At 39.2% G+C, this 20,147-nt stretch overlaps 2 protein-coding genes across 6 annotated transcripts in view; one reads left to right on the top strand and one right to left on the bottom strand.

Moving 5' to 3' along the window:
* Positions 1–269: 269 nt before the first annotated feature.
* ubl5 (ubiquitin like protein 5) lies at positions 270–3,897 on the top strand. The gene is given in 5 exon segments (NM_201141.1): positions 270–343; positions 644–701; positions 3,274–3,357; positions 3,503–3,540; positions 3,739–3,897. Coding segments are annotated over 4 exon segments (222 nt in total). The 5' UTR covers positions 270–343; positions 644–645; the 3' UTR covers positions 3,783–3,897.
* An 18-nt stretch (positions 3,898–3,915) lies between these two features.
* Positions 3,916–20,147, bottom strand: part of vav1 (vav guanine nucleotide exchange factor 1) — a 29,746-nt gene continuing 13,514 nt past the window's right edge. For 3 of the 5 annotated variants that reach the window (XM_087237921.1, XM_087237922.1, XM_087237923.1), the window contains 20 exons: positions 20,113–20,147; positions 19,221–19,320; positions 19,001–19,096; positions 17,873–17,941; positions 17,666–17,752; positions 17,489–17,574; positions 15,996–16,131; positions 15,802–15,911; positions 15,387–15,488; positions 13,226–13,320; positions 13,117–13,139; positions 11,386–11,425; positions 10,976–11,112; positions 10,494–10,559; positions 10,225–10,256; positions 10,001–10,111; positions 9,810–9,897; positions 6,203–6,332; positions 5,728–5,879; positions 3,916–4,086 (listed from right to left, as the gene is read on the bottom strand). The exon at positions 20,113–20,147 is cut by the window's right edge and continues 69 nt beyond it. In XM_087237921.1, the coding sequence (XP_087094047.1) occupies positions 4,033–4,086; positions 5,728–5,879; positions 6,203–6,332; positions 9,810–9,897; positions 10,001–10,111; positions 10,225–10,256; positions 10,494–10,559; positions 10,976–11,112; positions 11,386–11,425; positions 13,117–13,139; positions 13,226–13,320; positions 15,387–15,488; positions 15,802–15,911; positions 15,996–16,131; positions 17,489–17,574; positions 17,666–17,752; positions 17,873–17,941; positions 19,001–19,096; positions 19,221–19,320; positions 20,113–20,147 (1,749 nt within the window). In that variant the 3' untranslated portion in view covers positions 3,916–4,032. Of the gene's footprint in view, positions 4,087–5,727; positions 5,880–6,202; positions 7,191–9,111; positions 9,417–9,670; positions 9,898–10,000; positions 10,112–10,224; positions 10,257–10,493; positions 10,560–10,975; positions 11,113–11,385; positions 11,426–13,116; positions 13,140–13,225; positions 13,978–14,079; positions 14,418–15,263; positions 15,489–15,801; positions 15,912–15,995; positions 16,132–17,488; positions 17,575–17,665; positions 17,753–17,872; positions 17,942–19,000; positions 19,097–19,220; positions 19,321–20,112 lie in introns of all 5 variants that reach the window. The other 2 variants (XR_015477096.1, XR_015477095.1) reach the window with 2 other exon arrangements.

Raw genomic sequence — 20,147 nt, 5'->3', positions numbered from 1 at the left:
TCTATAATTTAGTATTTTGCTAATAATATGCAAGTCACTCGGTATTTTTAGCACACAAAACACACATAAACGTTTATATATTAGATTATTAAATGACAGCGTTTCCACAATTTTTAAAAAAGACACTCACGACTCTTAAAACGATTTCTGACTATTGCCATAGCGGCCCCGCCTTCTTCTCGCTTTCTGATAGACTATTGGTGACATTCACTGTCAGTCAAACTTTCGCGCATCTGATTGGTCAAATGTGAGCGGATGTTTTTCACGGCACTGCTTTACGGCACACGCTTGAAAGAGAGAAACGCGACTGATTCTATCCTGAAGCAAACAGCAGCAGAATCAGGTAAACACGAGCGCCAGAGTTCAGTCTGCTCATCGAGTATTTACACCCTAACACATCTGAGAGCGGAGGGGGTTAGGGTCTTAGAGGAAACTCGCCGCGTTTAACGGCACAGATGCTGCAGTCCTGTAACCGCAGCGCCGCGGAGCGTCAACGCGAGCATCAGACTGAGCTAACTGCTGTCATGATGAAGAGGATGATGATGATATTTACACGATCACTAATACGAACACTGAATAGAGCTCACATGATGATGATCTGTGTGTGTGTGTGTGTGTGTGTGTGTGTGTGTGTGTGTTTCAGAGATGATCGAGGTGGTGTGTAATGACCGTCTGGGGAAGAAGGTTCGAGTCAAATGCAAGTATCCTTTGAAAACGCAGCATCTCTAGCGTGTGTGTGTGTGTGTGTGTGTGTGTGTGTGTGTAGTGTTGAAGTGTGTTTTTGTGTCATATGGTGTCGTTAAATTGTGTGTTCTTTGGTGTTGTTGAAATGTGTGTGTGTGTGTGTGTGTGTGTGTGGTGTGTTCGTGTTATTAAGGTGTGTGTTGTTGCTAATTGGTATGTGTAGTTGTTGTGTTTGTCTTATTTGTGCAGTGTGTTGTTGAGGTTTGTGTGTATGTTTTGTGTTATTAGTCTTATTTGTGTGTGTGTGTTGGGGGATGTTAAGGTGTTTATTAGTCCTGACGGTGTGTTTTGTTATTCCTGATGGTGTGTGTTGTGATGAGGTGTGTGTTAGTCCTGATGTTGTGTGTGTGTAGGTGTGTACTGTGATGTTGAAGTGTGTGGTGTTAGTCGGTGTGCGTTGTGAATGTGATGAGGTGTGTGTTAGTCCTGATGTTGTGTGTGTGTAGGTGTGTATTGTGATGTTGAAGTGTGTGTTGTTAGTCCTGATGTTGTGTGTGTGTAGGTGTGTATTGTGATGTTGAAGTGTGTGTTGTTATAGTCCTGACAGTGTGTGTGTTATGATGTCAAGGTATGTTTTGTTATTCGTGATGGTGTATATTAATCCTGACGGTGTGTGTGTGTGTGTGTGTTGTGATAAGATGTGTGATGTTAGTCCTGCAGGTGTTTGTGCGTGTGTGTGTTGTTAGTCCTGCAGCTGTGTGTGTGTGTGTGTGTGTGTGTGTTTGTGTGTGTGTTGTGATAAGGTGTGTGTTGTTAGTCCTGCAGGGGCCTGTTTCAGAAAGGAGGTTAACAGAAAACTCAGAGTATTTTAACCCTGAAATGAGAGAAACTCTGGGTTTTCCGTTTCAAAATGGCAGGTTTGTTAAACTTGAGAAAGCAGGGTAAGTCAAGCCTGTTTCTAAAAGAGAGGTAACTTTAACTCAGAGTCAGTTACTGTGGTAACTTACTCTGTGAATCTAACCTGGTCAGAAGCAGGTTTTATTCTCTAAACTCTGAGTTTCTGTCGGTCTCCTCCCCTTTTTTTTAAGATGAAGCGGTATTTCTCACCTGAGCCTTACGTTTCCACCCACCTTTTTTAATGCTCATTTTGGATACGTGCATAAAAACGATTGATAGAAACGTCATGATGCACATAACTTTTTAAAATATGCATAAAAAACGCGCATAACTGAGTAGGATAAACTTTTATTCGATAGAAAATGTGCGCATAAACTACGATGGAAACACTTTTACTGAACAAATTACAGTATGTACATAAAAAAAAAAGATCATGATCATATGATAATGAAAATGTGTGTAAATGAACAAACCAGCAGGCTGAGCACACTGTAACACGTCTTAAATATTGTTTTAGTCATTCTAAAATGCCTTAACTGTTTCAGTAATAGTGTATTATTTATTACCTCCGAACGTCTGGTGCGTGAGTCTCCGCGTCGCATGGCTTTAGACGCCCCCACGTGTTCATTGTGTTTCAACATTGTCTTTTGACCTTTTACAGTCATTGCTTTTGACATCGAGGCGCAAGTACATTAATTAGGCTAAATAAAGAATTAATTGACGCAGCTTCTTCTACCACAGTAAATTCTGTTTTTACTGTCGATATTTGGTGCCAGTTTAATCAGGAAGTGATGATTTTTTCTCTTTGACTCGTTGGATGGAATTTTATTCGCATCTTTTATGCAATATTCCAGTTTTGCACATACATTTATTTAACATATTTGGATGGAAACATAGCTATTGCCTACATTTTAGTCACAAACAGAAGAACTGTACGAGAATGGCTTATCTTTTTTTAATAAATAATTAAATTAAATTCACGTTCGACATGCACTTTAACTAGATTAAGGGGATTATTATTCTTTCTAAAAATTATTTTTAGTACTGCTTACCTTCTAAATGTTGTATTAACCTCTATCACTTGATCAATAAAAAAGGCAGACACACAAGTGCACTGTTAAATCATTTAAAACTAATAAATGTATAAAAAAGTTTAGAAAAAAATATAAACGTCACAAATTACATTACTTATTTTATTATACTTAAATATTTAAATACTTAAAAAGTGAAATTAGGCATTAACTTGAGCAGATGTTTTCCACGCTATCTGTCTCTTCTTCACTAATGGTTGCTTCTTTTCAAATATATACGCTCATATTTGCTATAACTTTGCATGAGAACATCAAGTTCAGCTGGGGAAAGAAATGGTGATCTCTTTTATAAGATATTGCCATAGTCACTCGTAATGTCTGCGCTCCATTGATAATGCCTTTTTAAAGTCACGGTGTGCGCGCTTAACTCTAAGTTGGTCTACTCGAAGTTGATTGACCCAACTCAGATCAGCTGTTCTGAAACCGAAAACTCTGAGTTTTTAATCTCTCGGTAAATCAACTCAGAGTTCACGTTTAAACTCTGAGTTGTTTGAACCTCCTTACTGAAACAGGCCCCAGGTGTGTGTTTGTGTGTTATTTTGAAGTGTGTGTGTTGTGATGTTGAGGTGTGTGTTGTTATTCCTGACGGAGTGTGTGTCAGTCAGGAGGACACTATCGGGGATCTGAAGAAGCTGATCGCGGCCCAGACTGGGACACGGTGGGAGAAGATCGTGCTGAAGAAATGGTGAGAACACACACACACACACACACACACCTCATCACAACACACACTCAAGACTAACAATACACACATGACTGAACACATGAGAGCACTAATGAATATGAGAATACATCCTATAATAATCATCTGTGTGTGTGTGTGTGTGTAGGTACACCATCTTCAAGGACCACGTGTCTCTGGGCGACTGTATCCTTACACACCACTGAGTATAACCTGCTGTCCGCTGATAATCTACAGGTGCTTTAGGAAGAGCTGTCGCTGCTCATGTACATGCAGAAAAGTACATAGTGTGTGTGTGTGTGTGTGTGTGTGTGTGTGTGTGTGTGAACCGTCTGTGTTTACTGATGTACAGTTATCATTAATATCCTTGACTCTGAACAACAGATGAAATCCACGACGGCATGAACCTCGAGCTGTATTACCAGTAGAACGAACACACACACACACACACACACACACACACACACACACACACACAGTCTGAAAGTGTGTTCAGTTGACTTGTTTTGATATGATTTGCAAATAAACTCATATTTATATATAGTCCAGTCTCTCTCTCTGTGTGTTCAAGAAGAGCTTTTTATTTTTAAATCAGAATAAACTTCATTACATCCACTGAATTACTGACTCCTGCAGCTGTGTGTGTGTGTGTGTGTGGTGAGTGATGCTGTTGATTGGTCAGCAGTAATCTGAATGCTCCTCCTCTACATAATTAGCTGGAAATAAGCCGACCTGCAGAAGAGACGACAGATCATTAGATCATGAAGAGAAATAAACGACAACACACTGGTGAAGAGCTGAGGACATCATCAGTGCACACTCGTATCACACACACACCAGAACACACTCATCTGGGCATTTTTGGCATTAAACACACAGAATTCTACAGTAGAAGCATCAATCCTGATATAAAACATCAATGCTGTTTGGAGAAAGTCAGAATCGTGAGGTTAAACTCTCACTGCAAACTTTTAAAATGCTCTACTGCTAATCTGTATTGTGATCAACACGACTTTACATCTCGATCATGTGTGTGTTTTATATTTAATTTAATGTGTGTTTTAATATCAGGACATGCATGCTGCTTTTTAGTGTTTCCCAAACTTTGTTTCAAAGAACGACGTAGTGGAGCGGTAGGAAGTGCTGCTGCCTCACAGCAAGAAGGTGGCTGGTTCAAGCCTCGGCTCAGTTGGTGTTTCTGTGTGGAGTTTGCATGTTTTCCCTGCGTTCGCATGGGTTTCCTCCAGGCTCCAGTTTCCCCCACAGTCCAAACACATGCGCTATAGGGGAACTGGGTAGGCCAAATTGTCCGTAGTGTATGAGTGTGTGGGTGTTTCCCCAAAGATGGGTTGCTGCTGGAAGGGCATCTGCTGCGTAAAAATGTGCTGGATAAGTTGGCGGTTCATTCCGCTGTGGCGACCCCGAATTAATAAAGGGACTAAGCCGACAAGAAAATGAACGAATGTTTCCAAGAAACTACACAATAACCTGTGTGTGTGTGTGTGTGCGTGTGTGTGTGTTATTTTAAAGCTTTAGGAAAAGACAATCCACATCATTTATTATTCATTTTCTTCTCGTCCTAGTCCCTTTATTAAACAGGTGTCGCCACAGCAGAATGAACCGCCAACTTATCCAGCATATGTTTTACACAGTGGATGTGCTTCCAGTTGCAACCCAGTACTGGGAAACAACCATACACACACACACTACGGCCTGTTTAGCTGATCAGTTCCCCTATAGCGCATGTGTTTGGACTGTGGGGGGAACCAGAGAGCCCGGAGGAAACCCACGCCAACACGGGGAGAACATGCAAACTCCACACAGAAACACCAACTGACCCAGCAGAGACTCAAACCAGAGACCTTCTTGCTGTGAGGCGATTGTGCTACCCACTGTGCCATCCTATTTAATCATATATATACATGTTAAAAGTGTTCAGACTTGAATACAGTGTGTGTCTGCAGTGCATGAAGGTCTCCTGTTGGACACCTGAACACGCTCAGAGCTTCAGGTCCCCGCTCAGCATGTGTTTTTGTACAAAGTAAAAACACTCAGTTTCAGTAGTGTGAATGATCACTCCAGCTTCATTAAACACTGCAGGAAACAGCTCTCATACTCAGAGCTCTGCTGCTGTTTCTACTGCAGATATCTAAACGTAAGAAGCATTTTCTGGACAGGTATTAAGGATTGTGCTGTTTCCAGAAACAGTGAGTCAAAATGAAGAGAGATTTACCTGCAACAGCACAATACTCAGACGATGAGGGAAGCAGAATAATGTTTAGGGATGTGTCAAACTCTGAGCTCCTGGCCAGAATAGAGCTGCAGTCCCCGCTTAGTAACATAGACAAGTGTGTGTGTGTGTGTGTGTCGTACCCTGCCATACACCTCTCCTTTCCACCAGCCGTTGTGAGCCTTTTTGGAGATGATCTTGACCGTGTCTCCTTCCCGCAGAGAGAGTTCAGTGCGATCGCGCGCAGAGAAATCATAGCGCACTTTAGCTGTGCCGAAATACCGCTCACTCGCACCTGCACACACACACACACACACACACACACAGAGAGAGAGGTGGTCATGGTCAGACTGTGTTTATAAGTGTGAGAGAGTGTGTGTGCTGTGTGTGTGTGTGTGTGTGTGTGTTACCTGTGCTATGTGTGCTGCTGTGTGTGTGTGTGTGTGTTACCTGTGCTGTGTGTGCTGCTGTGTGTGTGTGTGTGTTACCTGTGCTGTGTGTGCTGCTGTTGTGAGCCGCTGTGCTGTGTGTGTGTGTGTGTGTGTTACCTGTGCTGTGTGTGCTGCTGTTGTGAGCCGCTGTGCTGTGTGTTTGTGTGTGTGTGTGTGTGTGTGTTACCTGTGCTGTGTGTGCTGCTGTTGTGAGCCGCTGTGCTCTGCTCAGGCTGTTTGTACGCCGTCTGCAGTCTGGAGTCCACATCTTTGAAACACTCTTTCAGTGAGTTCTCCTGATAGTACTGAACCAGCTCCTGACACACACACACACACACACACACACACACACACACACACACACACATGCATCACACACTGCAAGGGATGCCTAAAGTCCTCATTAATACTGTCAAACAGCTAAGAACAACTATAAAGTGGCAGAACTACAGTAACAACAGCTGAACTTGTGCTGCTACAGCAGCAGCAGCGGTGTAGCGGTGACATATCTGATGATAATTGTACCTGTAAAAATACTGTAACAATAACTGATAATGCTAACCGTAAGAGTGTAATCAACAGCAGCATCAACTGTAATGCTAACAGTGAGGAAGCTGTCAATATAACAGCATTACTAACGATAATGTTAATGCTAACATTGAGGCTACTGTAACTAATCATAACAGCACCACTAGCTGTAATAATGTGTTAACTTACACAGTTACAGCATCAATAACAGTAATGCTAACAGGAAGGGTACTGTAACTAACGGTAACAGCATCAAGAACTGTAATGATACCCTACTGAAAATACAGCTTAAACCAGCATCAGCAGTTTTCATCTCCCAGCTATGCCCAGCTAAAACCAGCCTGGAAGTGGCCAAAACCCCTCTAAAACCAGCCTGCTTGACCAGCTAAAACCAGCCAACCAGCTTAGTTTAAGCAGTATTTTTTTCAGTAGGGAACTATGTTGTAACAGCAACAATGATTATAATGATAATGCTAACTTGAACAGTAAAAGCATCAATAAGAGTATTGTAATGAAACAGCATCAGTAACAGTAATGCTAATGCTAACAGTGAGAGTATTGTAATCAAACAGCATCAGTAGCAGTAATGCTAATGCTAACAGTGAGAGTACTGTAATCAAACAGCATCAGTAGCAGTAATGCTAATGCTAACAGTGAGAGTATTGTAATCAAACAGCATCAGTAACAGTAATGCTAATGCTAACAGTGAGAGTATTGTAATCAAACAGCATCAGTAGCAGTAATGCTAATGCTAAAGGCTGATTTATACTTCTTCGTCAAGCGAACGGTTATGCTACGGTGCAGCCTACATGTGGACACATAGCCCTCCCCGTGGCTGTCACTGACGCACACCTCACAAAAAATGTAACTACACGTCGCAACGACGCATAGCTCAAGCTCTGTGATTGGTCGGCTTGGTACCGGTGACAAGTGTGGCCAGGGCTGAGAGCCGCGCGAGCCAGATGGGGCGAGTATTTACAACTGTCGAGTGCTGTGGAGGAACTCTGGATAGAAAGGTTTCCTTTGTGTTTACCTTATAGTTAAAGTTGTAGCACATCCACCGGTTCCTGCCTTAAAATGAGCGAGTTTGAGCCGCTCGTACATTAAGGAAGCGTTTAGAAAATACAAAACACCAGCGAAGAAACTCAGTTCAAATGGAAATGAACTGAGGTAAGCCAGGAAATAATGTACACGCTCCCCGAGACATGGCATCAAACCACACGCTTTATCATAGATACACACACCACACCGATCTCTCGACGCAGAAGGATAAACCAGGCTTAACGGTAATGCTAAAGCTAAAAGTGAGGGTACAGTAACAGCCTCAGTAACGTTAATGCTAATGCTAACAGTGAGGGTACAGTAACAGTAACAGCCTCAATAACGATAATGCTAATGCTAACAGTGAGGGTACATTAACAGCCTCAATAACGATAATGCTAATGCTAACAGGGTACAGTAACAGTAACAGCCTCAATCACGGTAATGCTAATGCTAACAGTGAGGGTACAGTAACAGTAACAGCCTCAGTAACGTTAATGCTAATGCTAACAGTGAGGGTACAGTAACAGTAACAGCCTCAATAACGATAATGCTAATGCTAACAGGGTACAGTAACAGTAACAGCCTCAGTAACGTTAATGCTAATGCTAACAGTGAGGGTACAGTAACAGTAACAGCCTCAATAACGATAATGCTAATGCTAACAGTGAGGGTACAGTAACAGTAACAGCCTCAATAACGATAATGCTAATGCTAACAGTGAGGGTACAGTAACAGTAACAGCCTCAATCACGGTAATGCTAATGCTAACAGTGAGGGTACAGTAACAGTAACAGCCTCAGTAACGTTAATGCTAATGCTAACAGTGAGGGTACAGTAACAGCCTCAATAACAGTAATGCTAATGCTAACAGTGAGGGTACAGTAACAGCCTCAATAACGATAATGCTAATGCTAACAGTGAGGGTACAGTACCAGTAACAGCCTCAATAACGGTAATGCTAATGCTAACAGTGAGGGTACAGTAACAGCCTCAATCACGGTAATGCTAATGCTAACAGTGAGGGTACAGTAACAGTAACAGCCTCAGTAAGGGTAATGCTAATGCTAACAGTGAGGGTACAGTCACAGCCTCAGTAACGATAATGCTAATGCTAACAGTGAGGGTACAGTCACAGCCTCAGTAACGATAATGCTAAAGCTAACAGTGAGGGTACAGTAGCAGCAACAGCTTTAATAACGATAATGCTAATGCTAACAGTGAGGGTACAGTAGCAGCAACAGCTTTAATAACGATAATGCTAATGCTAACAGTGAGGGTACAGTAGCAGCAACAGCTTTAATAACGATAATGCTAATGCTAACAGTGAGGGTACAGTAACAGCCTCAATAACGATAATGCTAATGCTAACAGTGAGGGTACAGTAACAGTAACAGCCTCAATAACGGTAATGCTAATGCTAACAGTAAGGGTACAGTAACAGTAACAGCCTCAATCACGGTAATGCTAATGCTAACAGTGAGTGTACAGTAACAGTAACAGCCTCAGTAAGGGTAATGCTAATGCTAACAGTGAGGGTACAGTAACAGTAACAGCCTCAATCACGGTAATGCTAATGCTAACAGTGAGTGTACAGTAACAGTGACAGCCTCAGTAAGGGTAATGCTAATGCTAACAGTGAGGGTACAGTCACAGCCTCAGTAACGATAATGCTAATGCTAACAGTGAGGGTACAGTCACAGCCTCAGTAACGATAATGCTAATGCTAACAGTGAGGGTACAGTAGCAGCAACAGCTTTAATAACGGTAATGCTAATGCTAACAGTGAGGGTACAGTAGCAGCAACAGCTTTAATAACGATAATGCTAATGCTAACAGTGAGGGTACAGTAGCAGCAACAGCTTTAATAACGGTAATGCTAATGCTAACAGTGAGGGTACAGTAACAGTAACAGCCTCAATCACGGTAATGCTAATGCTAACAGTGAGGGTACAGTAACAGTAACAGCCTCAGTAAGGGTAATGCTAATGCTAACAGTGAGGGTACAGTCACAGCCTCAGTAACGATAATGCTAATGCTAACAGTGAGGGTACAGTCACAGCCTCAGTAACGATAATGCTAATGCTAACAGTGAGGGTACAGTAGCAGCAACAGCTTTAATAACGATAATGCTAATGCTAACAGTGAGGGTACAGTAGCAGCAACAGCTTTAATAACGGTAATGCTAATGCTAACAGTGAGGGTACAGTAGCAGTAATACTCACGAACAGCCCCCTGAAGGCTTTCTTCTCGTTGATTCTGTACAGGCCCTCTGAGTACGTCACCTTTATGTGTCTGGTGTCCATGTTGAACCTGACACACACACACACACAGGTGTCACTGCAGGTGTCACTGCAGCTCAGTCAGTCAGTCAGTGTGTATCTGCATGTGTGTGTGTGTGTGTGTGTGTGTGTACTTGAGGCTGATGGCGAACTCTCCGGCGTCCTTCTGTCGCACCAGAAAGGTTCCGTCAGAGCGAGAGTTGAGCAGAGCCTTCGCACCAGAGCGGTCCAAGCTGCCGGCAAACCTGCAGCACAAGTGAAAATCAGTGTGTGTGTGTGTGTGTGTGTGTGTGTGTGTGTGTGTGTGTGTGTTTAATTACAGATGAAGGGTTTGTATATGTGTGTGTGTGTGTGTTACCAGGGCAGTCCTGATAAATCTGGAGGTGTGGCCTGCAGAGAACACACACATGCTCTGTCATCACTCTGTACACAACACTACACTCAACATGAAACAAACACTGACGATCGCCACCGATGTGTAGGGGCAGTAAACGTGTGTGTGTGTACTGTGAACTGGTGTGTGCCTCATGATTTCAGTAAGCGCTGATGATGAAGCTCCAGCGCACACACACACACATCTGCTGCTCTCACCGCGGTGTGTAAAGGAGAGTCAGAGTTCACACTCACGGGCACGAACGGCTGAACTTTACTGCAGGGAAACCAGCCCACCTCACCGATCCTCAGATTCCTGCCCTGAAACACACACACACACACACACACACACACACACACACACACACACTTAGTCATTTCCAGGATCTGAGAAGAGGTGAGGAAAAGAGAAGACAGAAACTGCAGACATGCTGAGGTTTCACTTCTCCATCAGAAACCAGAGACAGACGAGTGTGTGTGTGTGTGTGAGAGAGAGAGTGTATTAGTGTGTTTGTGTTTAAGTGTATGTTTGTGTCCCTGTGTGTGTGTTTGTGTATGTGTTTATGCGTATGTGTAGATGCATGCATAAGTGTGTGTTCACCTACCCCCGCTGCATGTCCGCCTCCGTCTGTGTGAGAGTGTATCAGTGTGTGTACAGTACATGTGTATGTATATGTGTGTATATATGCGTGTGTATGTGTTTGTGTCCTTTTGTGTGTGTGTGTGTGTGTGCTCACCTCCCACCACTGCATGTCCGCCTCCGCCTGTGTGAGCTCCACCACGTCTCCAGCTGTGAGCAGCAGCGGTGAACCGAACGACCCCGGCGGCGGAGGGAGACCGTAATAATCCACACACACCTCCATCTTTGGCAGACCTGATGAACACACACACACACACACACACGCACCTGATGAAAAACACACACACCTGATGAAGAACACACACATACATGCACGCCTTCGGCAGACCTGAGGAACACACACACACCACCATCTTCTGCAGACCTGATGAACACACACACACACATATACACACACATACATACTGCATCTCCGGACACAAGCTAGAACTGCAAACAAACAAAGAAACAAAAACACACACACACACACACACACTTGTCAATGCCGAGTCTCTGAGGTGTGTTTACCTGGTTTATTCTGTCTCTGAGTTACACGCATGGTTTTACTCTGAAAACACAAGAACACACACTTCATCACACTGACCAATCAGAGCAAACACAAACACACACACACACAAACTGATAAACACACTGCTTTAATCATGCGGCAGCACGGCTGACCCTACTACAGTAAATATGTAAACAATATTGCTAAAACACCACACAAAGAGTGAAGTGTACAATACAAAACTATATAATATTTACATTATATTATATTAATTTATATTATATTATATCATATTATATTATATTATATTACATTAATTTATATTATATTATATCATATTATATTACATTACATTATATTATATTAATTTATATTATATTATATTATATTATATTATATCATATTATATTACATTACATTATATTATATTAATTTATATTATATTATATCATATTATATTATATCATATTATATTACATTACATTATATTATATTAATTTATATTATATTATATCATATTATATTATATTATATTACATTATATTACATTAATTTATATTATATTATATTACATTATATTACATTAATTTTTATTATATTATATTATATTATATTAATTTATATTATATTATATTATTTTATGTTATATTATATTATGTTATATTACATTAATTTATATTATATTAATTTATATTATATCATATTATGTTATATTATATTAATTTATATTACATTGTATTATATTATATTAATTTATATTATATTATATTATATTATATTATATTACATTATATTATATTATATTCATTTACATTATATTATGTTAAATTATATTATATTATATTATATTATATTATATTATATTATATTATATTAATTTATGTTATGTTATGTTATGTTATATTATGTTATATTATATTATATTATATTAATTTATATTATATTATATTATATTAATTTATATTATGTTATGTTATGTTATATTATATTATATTAATTTATATTATATTATATTATATTATATTAATTTATATTATGTTATATTATATTATATTATATTATATTATATTATATTATATTATATTATATTATATTATATTATACTATATTATATTAATTTATATTATGTTATGTTATGTTATATTATATTAATTTATATTACATTGTATTATATTATATTAATTTATATTATATTATATTATATTATATTATATTACATTATATTATATTCATTTACATTATATTATGTTAAATTATATTATATTATATTATATTATATTATATTATATTATATTATATTATATTATATTAATTTATGTTATGTTATGTTATGTTATATTATGTTATATTATATTATATTATATTAATTTATATTATATTATATTATATTAATTTATATTATATTATATTAATTTATATTATATTATATTATATTATATTATATTAATTTATATTATATTATATTATATTATATTATATTATATTAATTTATATTATGTTATGTTATATTATATTATATTATATTATATTATATTATATTATACTATATTATATTATATTATATTAATTTATATTATATTATATTAATTTATATTATATTATATTAATTTATATTATATTATATTATATTATATTATATTATATTATATTATATTATATTAATTTATATTATATTATATTATATTATATTATACTATATTATATTATATTATATTATGTGTTGAATGTTTGACTTTAGGGTGATTTCAAACCTTCTTCATGGTTCCGGAGAGTTCTGTGGAGTGAATGAGAAGCTTGTGTGAGAGATGAGTTGAACAGTGATCCCTCATATTTATTGTTTCTTTCATTTTGTTTTCTCACCGGAGTTTCGTCCGCATGCAGGAACTCGGCCCAGACACTCTTTATGAGCCGCCATCCTACAGCGCGAGCAGCGGTAGCCCTGATAGAAGATCCCTCTGACAAACACACACACACACACACACACACACACACACACACACACACACACACACATTTGTAGTTCATTAGTATACTCTTAATGTTGTGGTATGGAGAATGGTCTCGAGTGTCAATATTTTTCAAGGTAAAGTATTGAAGTTGGAACTTCCAGTTTATTGACAATGCTAACTGATACTGACATCTAACAACCTTATTTTAATTTGACGGGAACTGTAAACAGCGACTGCAAACACACAGTCACTTTCACAGCTCTGAACTTCCTCACAGGCTATAAAGAGCCCTCGCCGAAACCGAGCCTGTACACTGATACTGTAAACTAAAAATAAAAGTAAAACTAATAAACGCTTATGTTCCCTAAAATAAGTCAATGCAGGTTTATTTATGTAGAGCTTATCAGAACAATTATCATCCTAAAGCAGGAAAGAGTTACTAAACTGCACATTATTATTGTATAACAGTAAACCAACACTAAATATCAAATCAAACTCTGTTATCATCATCAACTCTGTTATAATCAAGCCTGTTATCATTAACCCTGTTACCGTCAATTCTGTTATCATCAACTGTTACCGTCAACTCTGTTATCGTCAACTCTGTTATCGTCAACTCTGTTATCGTCAATTCTGTTATCGTCAACTCTGTTATCGTCAACTCTGTTATCGTCAACTGTTACCGTCAACTCTGTTACCGTCAATTCTGTTACCGTCAATTCTGTTACCGTCAATTCTGTTACCGTCAATTCTGTTATCGTCAACTCTGTTATCGTCAACTCTGTTATCGTCAACTCTGTTATCGTCAACTGTTACCGTCAACTCTGTTATCGTCAACTCTGTTACCGTCAATTCTGTTATCGTCAACTCTGTTACCGTCAATTCTGTTATCGTCAACTCTGTTATCGTCAACTCTGTTATCGTCAACTCTGTTATCGTCAACTGTTACCGTCAACTCTGTTATCGTCAACTCTGTTATCGTCAATTGTTACCGTCAACTCTGTTACCGTCAATTCTGTTATCGTCAATTCTGTTATCGTCAACTGTTACCGTCAACTCTGTTATCGTCAACTCTGTTATCGTCAACTCTGTTACCGTCAATTCTGTTACCGTCAATTCTGTTATCATCAACTCTGTTATCGTCAACTCTGTTACCGTCAATTCTGTTACCGTCAATTCTGTTATCATCAACTCTGTTATCATCAACTCTGTTATCGTCAACTCTGTTACCGTCAATTCTGTTATCGTCAACTCTGTTATCGTCAACTCTGTTACCGTCAACTCTGTTATCGTCAAATGTTACCGTCAACTCTGTTACCGTCAATTCTGTTATCGTCAATTCTGTTATCGTCAACTGTTACCGTCGACTCTGTTATCATCAACTCTGTTATCGTCAACTCTGTTACCGTCAATTCTGTTACCGTCAATTCTGTTATCGTCAACTCTGTTATCGTCAACTCAGTTACCGTCAATTTTGTTACCGTCAACTCTGTTATCGTCAACTCTGTTACCGTCAATTCTGTTACCGTCAACTCTGTTATCGTCAACTCTGTTATCGTCAACTCTGTTATCGTCAACTCTGTTATCGTCAACTGTTACCATCAACTCTGTTACCGTCAACTCTGTTACTGTCAATTCTGTTATCGTCAACTCTGTTATCGTCAACTCAGTTACCGTCAATTTTGTTACCGTCAACTCTGTTATCGTCAACTCTGTTACCGTCAATTCTGTTACCGTCAACTCTGTTATCGTCAACTCTGTTATCGTCAACTCTGTTATCGTCAACTCTGTTATCGTCAACTCTGTTATCGTCAACTGTTACCATCAACTCTGTTACCGTCAACTCTGTTACTGTCAATTCTGTTATCGTCAACTCTGTTACCGTCAACTCTGTTACTGTCAATTCTGTTATCGTCAACTCTGTTACTGTCAATTCTCTTATCGTCAACTCTGTTACCGTCAATTCTGTTACCATCAACTCTGTTACCGTCAATTCTGTTACCATCAACTCTGTTACTGTCAATTCTGTTATCGTCAACTCTGTTAAAACATGTGACAGAAATGAGCATCACCTGAGCAGCATCTGGCAGGCTTTACAGGAGGTGGTGTCTTCAAAACAGTACATCTGGAACTCATGTCCATTAGCTGAGCCGTTCTCCGGACACAAGTTAGACCTGCAAACACACACACACACACACACACACACACACACACACACACAAACTAAACTAAATATACAGCTCTGACCAGTGTGAAGTGACACAATTGATTATGCAACTGTGATAAATATCTGTGTATGTACTATACACATAACTCACTGGACAATTAACATAGTTCAACACTATATATTATATTATATTATATTATATTATATTATATTATATTATATTATATTATATTATACTATATTATATTATATTATATTATATTATATTATATTATATTATATTATATTATATTATGTGTGTGTGTGTGTGTGTGACTCACAGTGCCATCTCGAACTGCTCCAGCCATTTCTTCTTCAGCTCTCGTGTCTTGAAGTACAGATCGTATCCGCCCTGACCGTAAATATCCATCAGGAGGAAGGTGTGTGTCCACTGTAAACACACACACACAAGCGCGTGTTATGAGCGGCTCAGACGGCAGATGGAGATGGATGAAGTGTAGGAGTGCAGTGAAACCTTCTTGTTGTCTCGTTCTCCTGCTGTTTCGTCTCTGAGATGGAAATGCTGGAGCTCAATCAGTTCCTTCAGCTCCAGATTCTCCCCACTGCGCTTCTTACACACCAGCAGAGCCTTATCGAAGAGGAACCCGTACCTGACACACACACACACGTTACACAGAGTTACACACACACACATTATACAGTTACACACACATACACACACACTCACATACACAGAGCTATGCACACACACAATACACAATTAGGCATACACATACACACACATTACAGTTACACACATACACAAAGTTACGCACACACATTACACAGTTACACACATATACACAGAGTTATGCACACATAAACAAAGTTACGCGCACACACACACACACACACACATTACAGAGTTACGTACACATACACAGTTACACACACACACACACACACACACACACACACACACACACACACATGTTAGAGTTACACACACATTACACAGTTATGCACACACAAACACACATTACAAAGAGTTACACACACACATACAGTTACACACACACATTACAGTGTTACGCACACACACAAACAGACATTAAAAAGTTACGCATGCAAACAAACACACACATTACACAGTTACGCAGACACACACGTTACACAGAGTTACGCACACACACACACATCACAGTTACACACATGCACAAACTCGTTACACAGAGTTATGCACACAAATACACACACATTACAGTAACACACATACACAAAGTTACGCACACACATTAGTTACACACAATTTACGCAGAGTTATGCACACACACACACACGTTATACAGTTATGCACACACAGTTTACACAGACTTTCGTACACATATACACACACATTAGACAGTTACACACATACACAGTTACGCGCACACACACACACACACATTACACAGTTGTACACACATTACAAAGAGTAAAACACACACATTACACAGTTAAGCACACACAAACACACACATATAAACATTTACACACACATTACACACTTATGTACACACAAACACATTATACAGTTGTGCAGACATACAAACACACACATTACAGTTACACACACATTACAAAGAGTTATGCACACACACATTACAGAGTTACGCACACGCACACACACACACACACACACACACACACAAACACACAGATTCACACACATAGTTACACATAAACACACACATATACATACACACACAAACAAACACATGCACACACAATATTACACATACACAAATTACACATATACACGCAATTTAACACACAAACACGCACATTAAATAGTTACACACACACACATTTAGATACACATGCACACAGGGTTACACATACACACAGTTACACACATATACTGTATACACACACACAAATTTACACACACAGAGCTACACACACTCAAACACATATTTACACATACACAAAAAGAGTAACACACACAAATATTTGCACATACACACACACACACGCACACACACACACCTGTCCTGTTTGGACCTCTTCTCAGGGCAGCAGATCTTCAGTTCTCCGTCTATCTTTGGTCGACCGTATAAAGCCAGAGACTGAGACTGAAGACAGAGAGAGACTGAATGACCACACAAACACACACGCACACACACACACACACACACACACACTAAGCAGAATGCGTGGCTCTACCATGTTCTCGATGCACAGCTGGAAGGTTGTGATCTGACGGATGATCTCGTTATCTCTCTTCACCTCGTTCACACACTGAGCCAGATCCTGATCACACACACACACACGCACACACACACACACAGTATCATTGAGTTTGTCCTCCTCCAGAGCTCTTAATGACTGACTGAGAGGAATCATGCAGCACACACACACACACACACACACCCTCATGGCATCCAGTGCTGTGCGCAGGTTTTCCTTGTCTTGTTGGTCCACCGTGTGTTTCATGAGCTCCTGAGAACACACACACACACATACACACACACTCACTTTACAGTCATCATACACTCCTGTGCAGCGTTACTGTTTCTTTGATTTCATCTCCATTTAAACTACTGAATAAAATACTGTGTGTGTGTGTGTGTGTGTGTGTATGCATGGCGTGTGCATGTGCATATGTTTTTGTGTGCATATGTGTGTGTTTAGGTGTGCATATCTGTATTTTTGTGTGTATCTATGTGTGTGTGTGTGGGGGGGAGGGTTTGTTGAGCCTTATGTGTGCACATGCCTGGTGTGTGCATTTGTGTGTGCATATGCGTGTTTATATATGTGTTTGTCTGCATTTGTGAATGGGTGTGCACTTGTGTGTGTGTTTGTGTGTACGTGTTTTTGTATGTGTGTGCGTGTGCATATGTGTGTGTTTAGGTGTGAACATGTTTATTTTTGTGTGTGCAGCTATGGACATGTGTGTATTTGTTTGTGCATATGTGTGTGTACATGTGTGTCTGTGTACATGTGTGAATGAGTGTGTACATTTGTGTGTGCATGTGTTTTATCTGTGCACATGTATGTGTGTTTAGATGTGCAAATCTTTATTTTTGTGTGTGTATAGTGTGTGCATGTGTGTGCACGTGAATGAGTGTGCACATGTGTGTGTGTTTTGTGTGTGTGTATGTGCATATGTGTTTGTGTGTGTGTGTTTATGTATTTTTATGTGTATGTGTGATTTAATGACACTGTGTGCGTGTGTGTGTGCTTGTGTGTGTATGTTCGTCTGTGCTAATATATGTGTCGGTTCCTGCATTATTGACTCCAGTGTGTGTGCTTGTGTTTGTTTGCATGTGTTTTTGTGTGTGTGTGTGTGCGTTTGTGTGCGTTTGTGTGTGTGTGTGCACAAGTGTGAGTTTAGGTGTGTATTTGTGTGTGTATGTGTGTGCATATGTATGTGTGTTTGTGCATAAGTATGTGTTTAGGTGTGAGTTTGTGTGTATATGTATGTATGTGTGTGTGGTTATGTGTTTATATGTGTTTTTGTTAAATATGTGTGTATATAAATATGTGTGTGTGTGTTACCTGCAGCAGCAGGTGGTATTTGAGCACTCTCTGCATGGGGACCATCAGCAGATCTCGCAGAGTAAACCTGCCGCTGTTTGCTCTCATCGAACACTCCTGATGAACACACACACACACACACACACACACACACACACACACACACACACACACTGAGCGTTTACAACACATCATTCTGTCTTTATGTGTGTGTGTGTGTGTGTGTGTGTGTGTGTCTGACCTCTAGCTTCATCCTCACGTCTTCTCTGCTGCTGGTGATTTTGTCCAAATGTTTGGTGGCGGCTTCGACCTGACTGCAGTAACGGCCGTACAGCAACAGCCTACACACACACACACATACACACACACACACACACACACACACATTCACACATATCCATTTAGACACACAAACACAGAAATATGAGTGATCATAAGTGATTTGATCAAATTTCATTTTCATAAACAATGATTCAAGTGGATGATTCAATGACTCCCCGATTCACATTCATAAATAGAGTCAGTTCAGTTACTGAATGAGTCAGTGTTCTTGAACGAATCATTTGAATCCCCCACACACACTGCTCTTCTTAATTCCTGAATGAGTGAGTCCTGCGGAATGATTCACTGTGACATCATCACGATCACATTCATTTAGTTATAAACGATTCAGTGTTGCTAAATGACTCATTGACTTCCAGTTTATTAATCATTCATTTCGAAATGATTCACCATCGGTCACCAGCACGGTTACTAAAAAAAATCAGTGCAGTCAACTCATTTACAGATTCAATGATTCACTCATATGAGTCATTTTTTTTGTCCTAAATGAATCAGTGAATCATTTTTTTTCCAGTAACTCACTCACTTATATAGTGATTTCTGAATGAACTGGTGTGTTGAACAAACTGATGATTCAATGATTCAATGACTCGCTCATAAAAATGGTCAAATGTTTTAAAAGAATCAGTTTTGGTGAATGAATCGATAAATGAACGACCACAATCTCTTCCTGAACGAATCAGTGTTGCTGAATAATGGATCCAGTGAATCAGAGCTGCTGAACGAATCATCTGAATGACTGATTCAGAGGAGTCGTTCACTGATTCGCTGTGTGTGTGTGTGTGATTTACTTCTCCTTGTAGTCGATGAAGATCTGATAGAGCGT

This window comes from Danio rerio, chromosome 1, assembly GCF_052040795.2.
Source record: "Danio rerio strain M-AB ecotype USA chromosome 1, GRCz13ab, whole genome shotgun sequence".
Lineage (NCBI taxonomy): Eukaryota > Metazoa > Chordata > Actinopteri > Cypriniformes > Danionidae > Danio > Danio rerio.
Note: the sequence above shows the minus strand (reverse complement) of the source record. Positions and strands in the feature narration are given on the sequence as shown.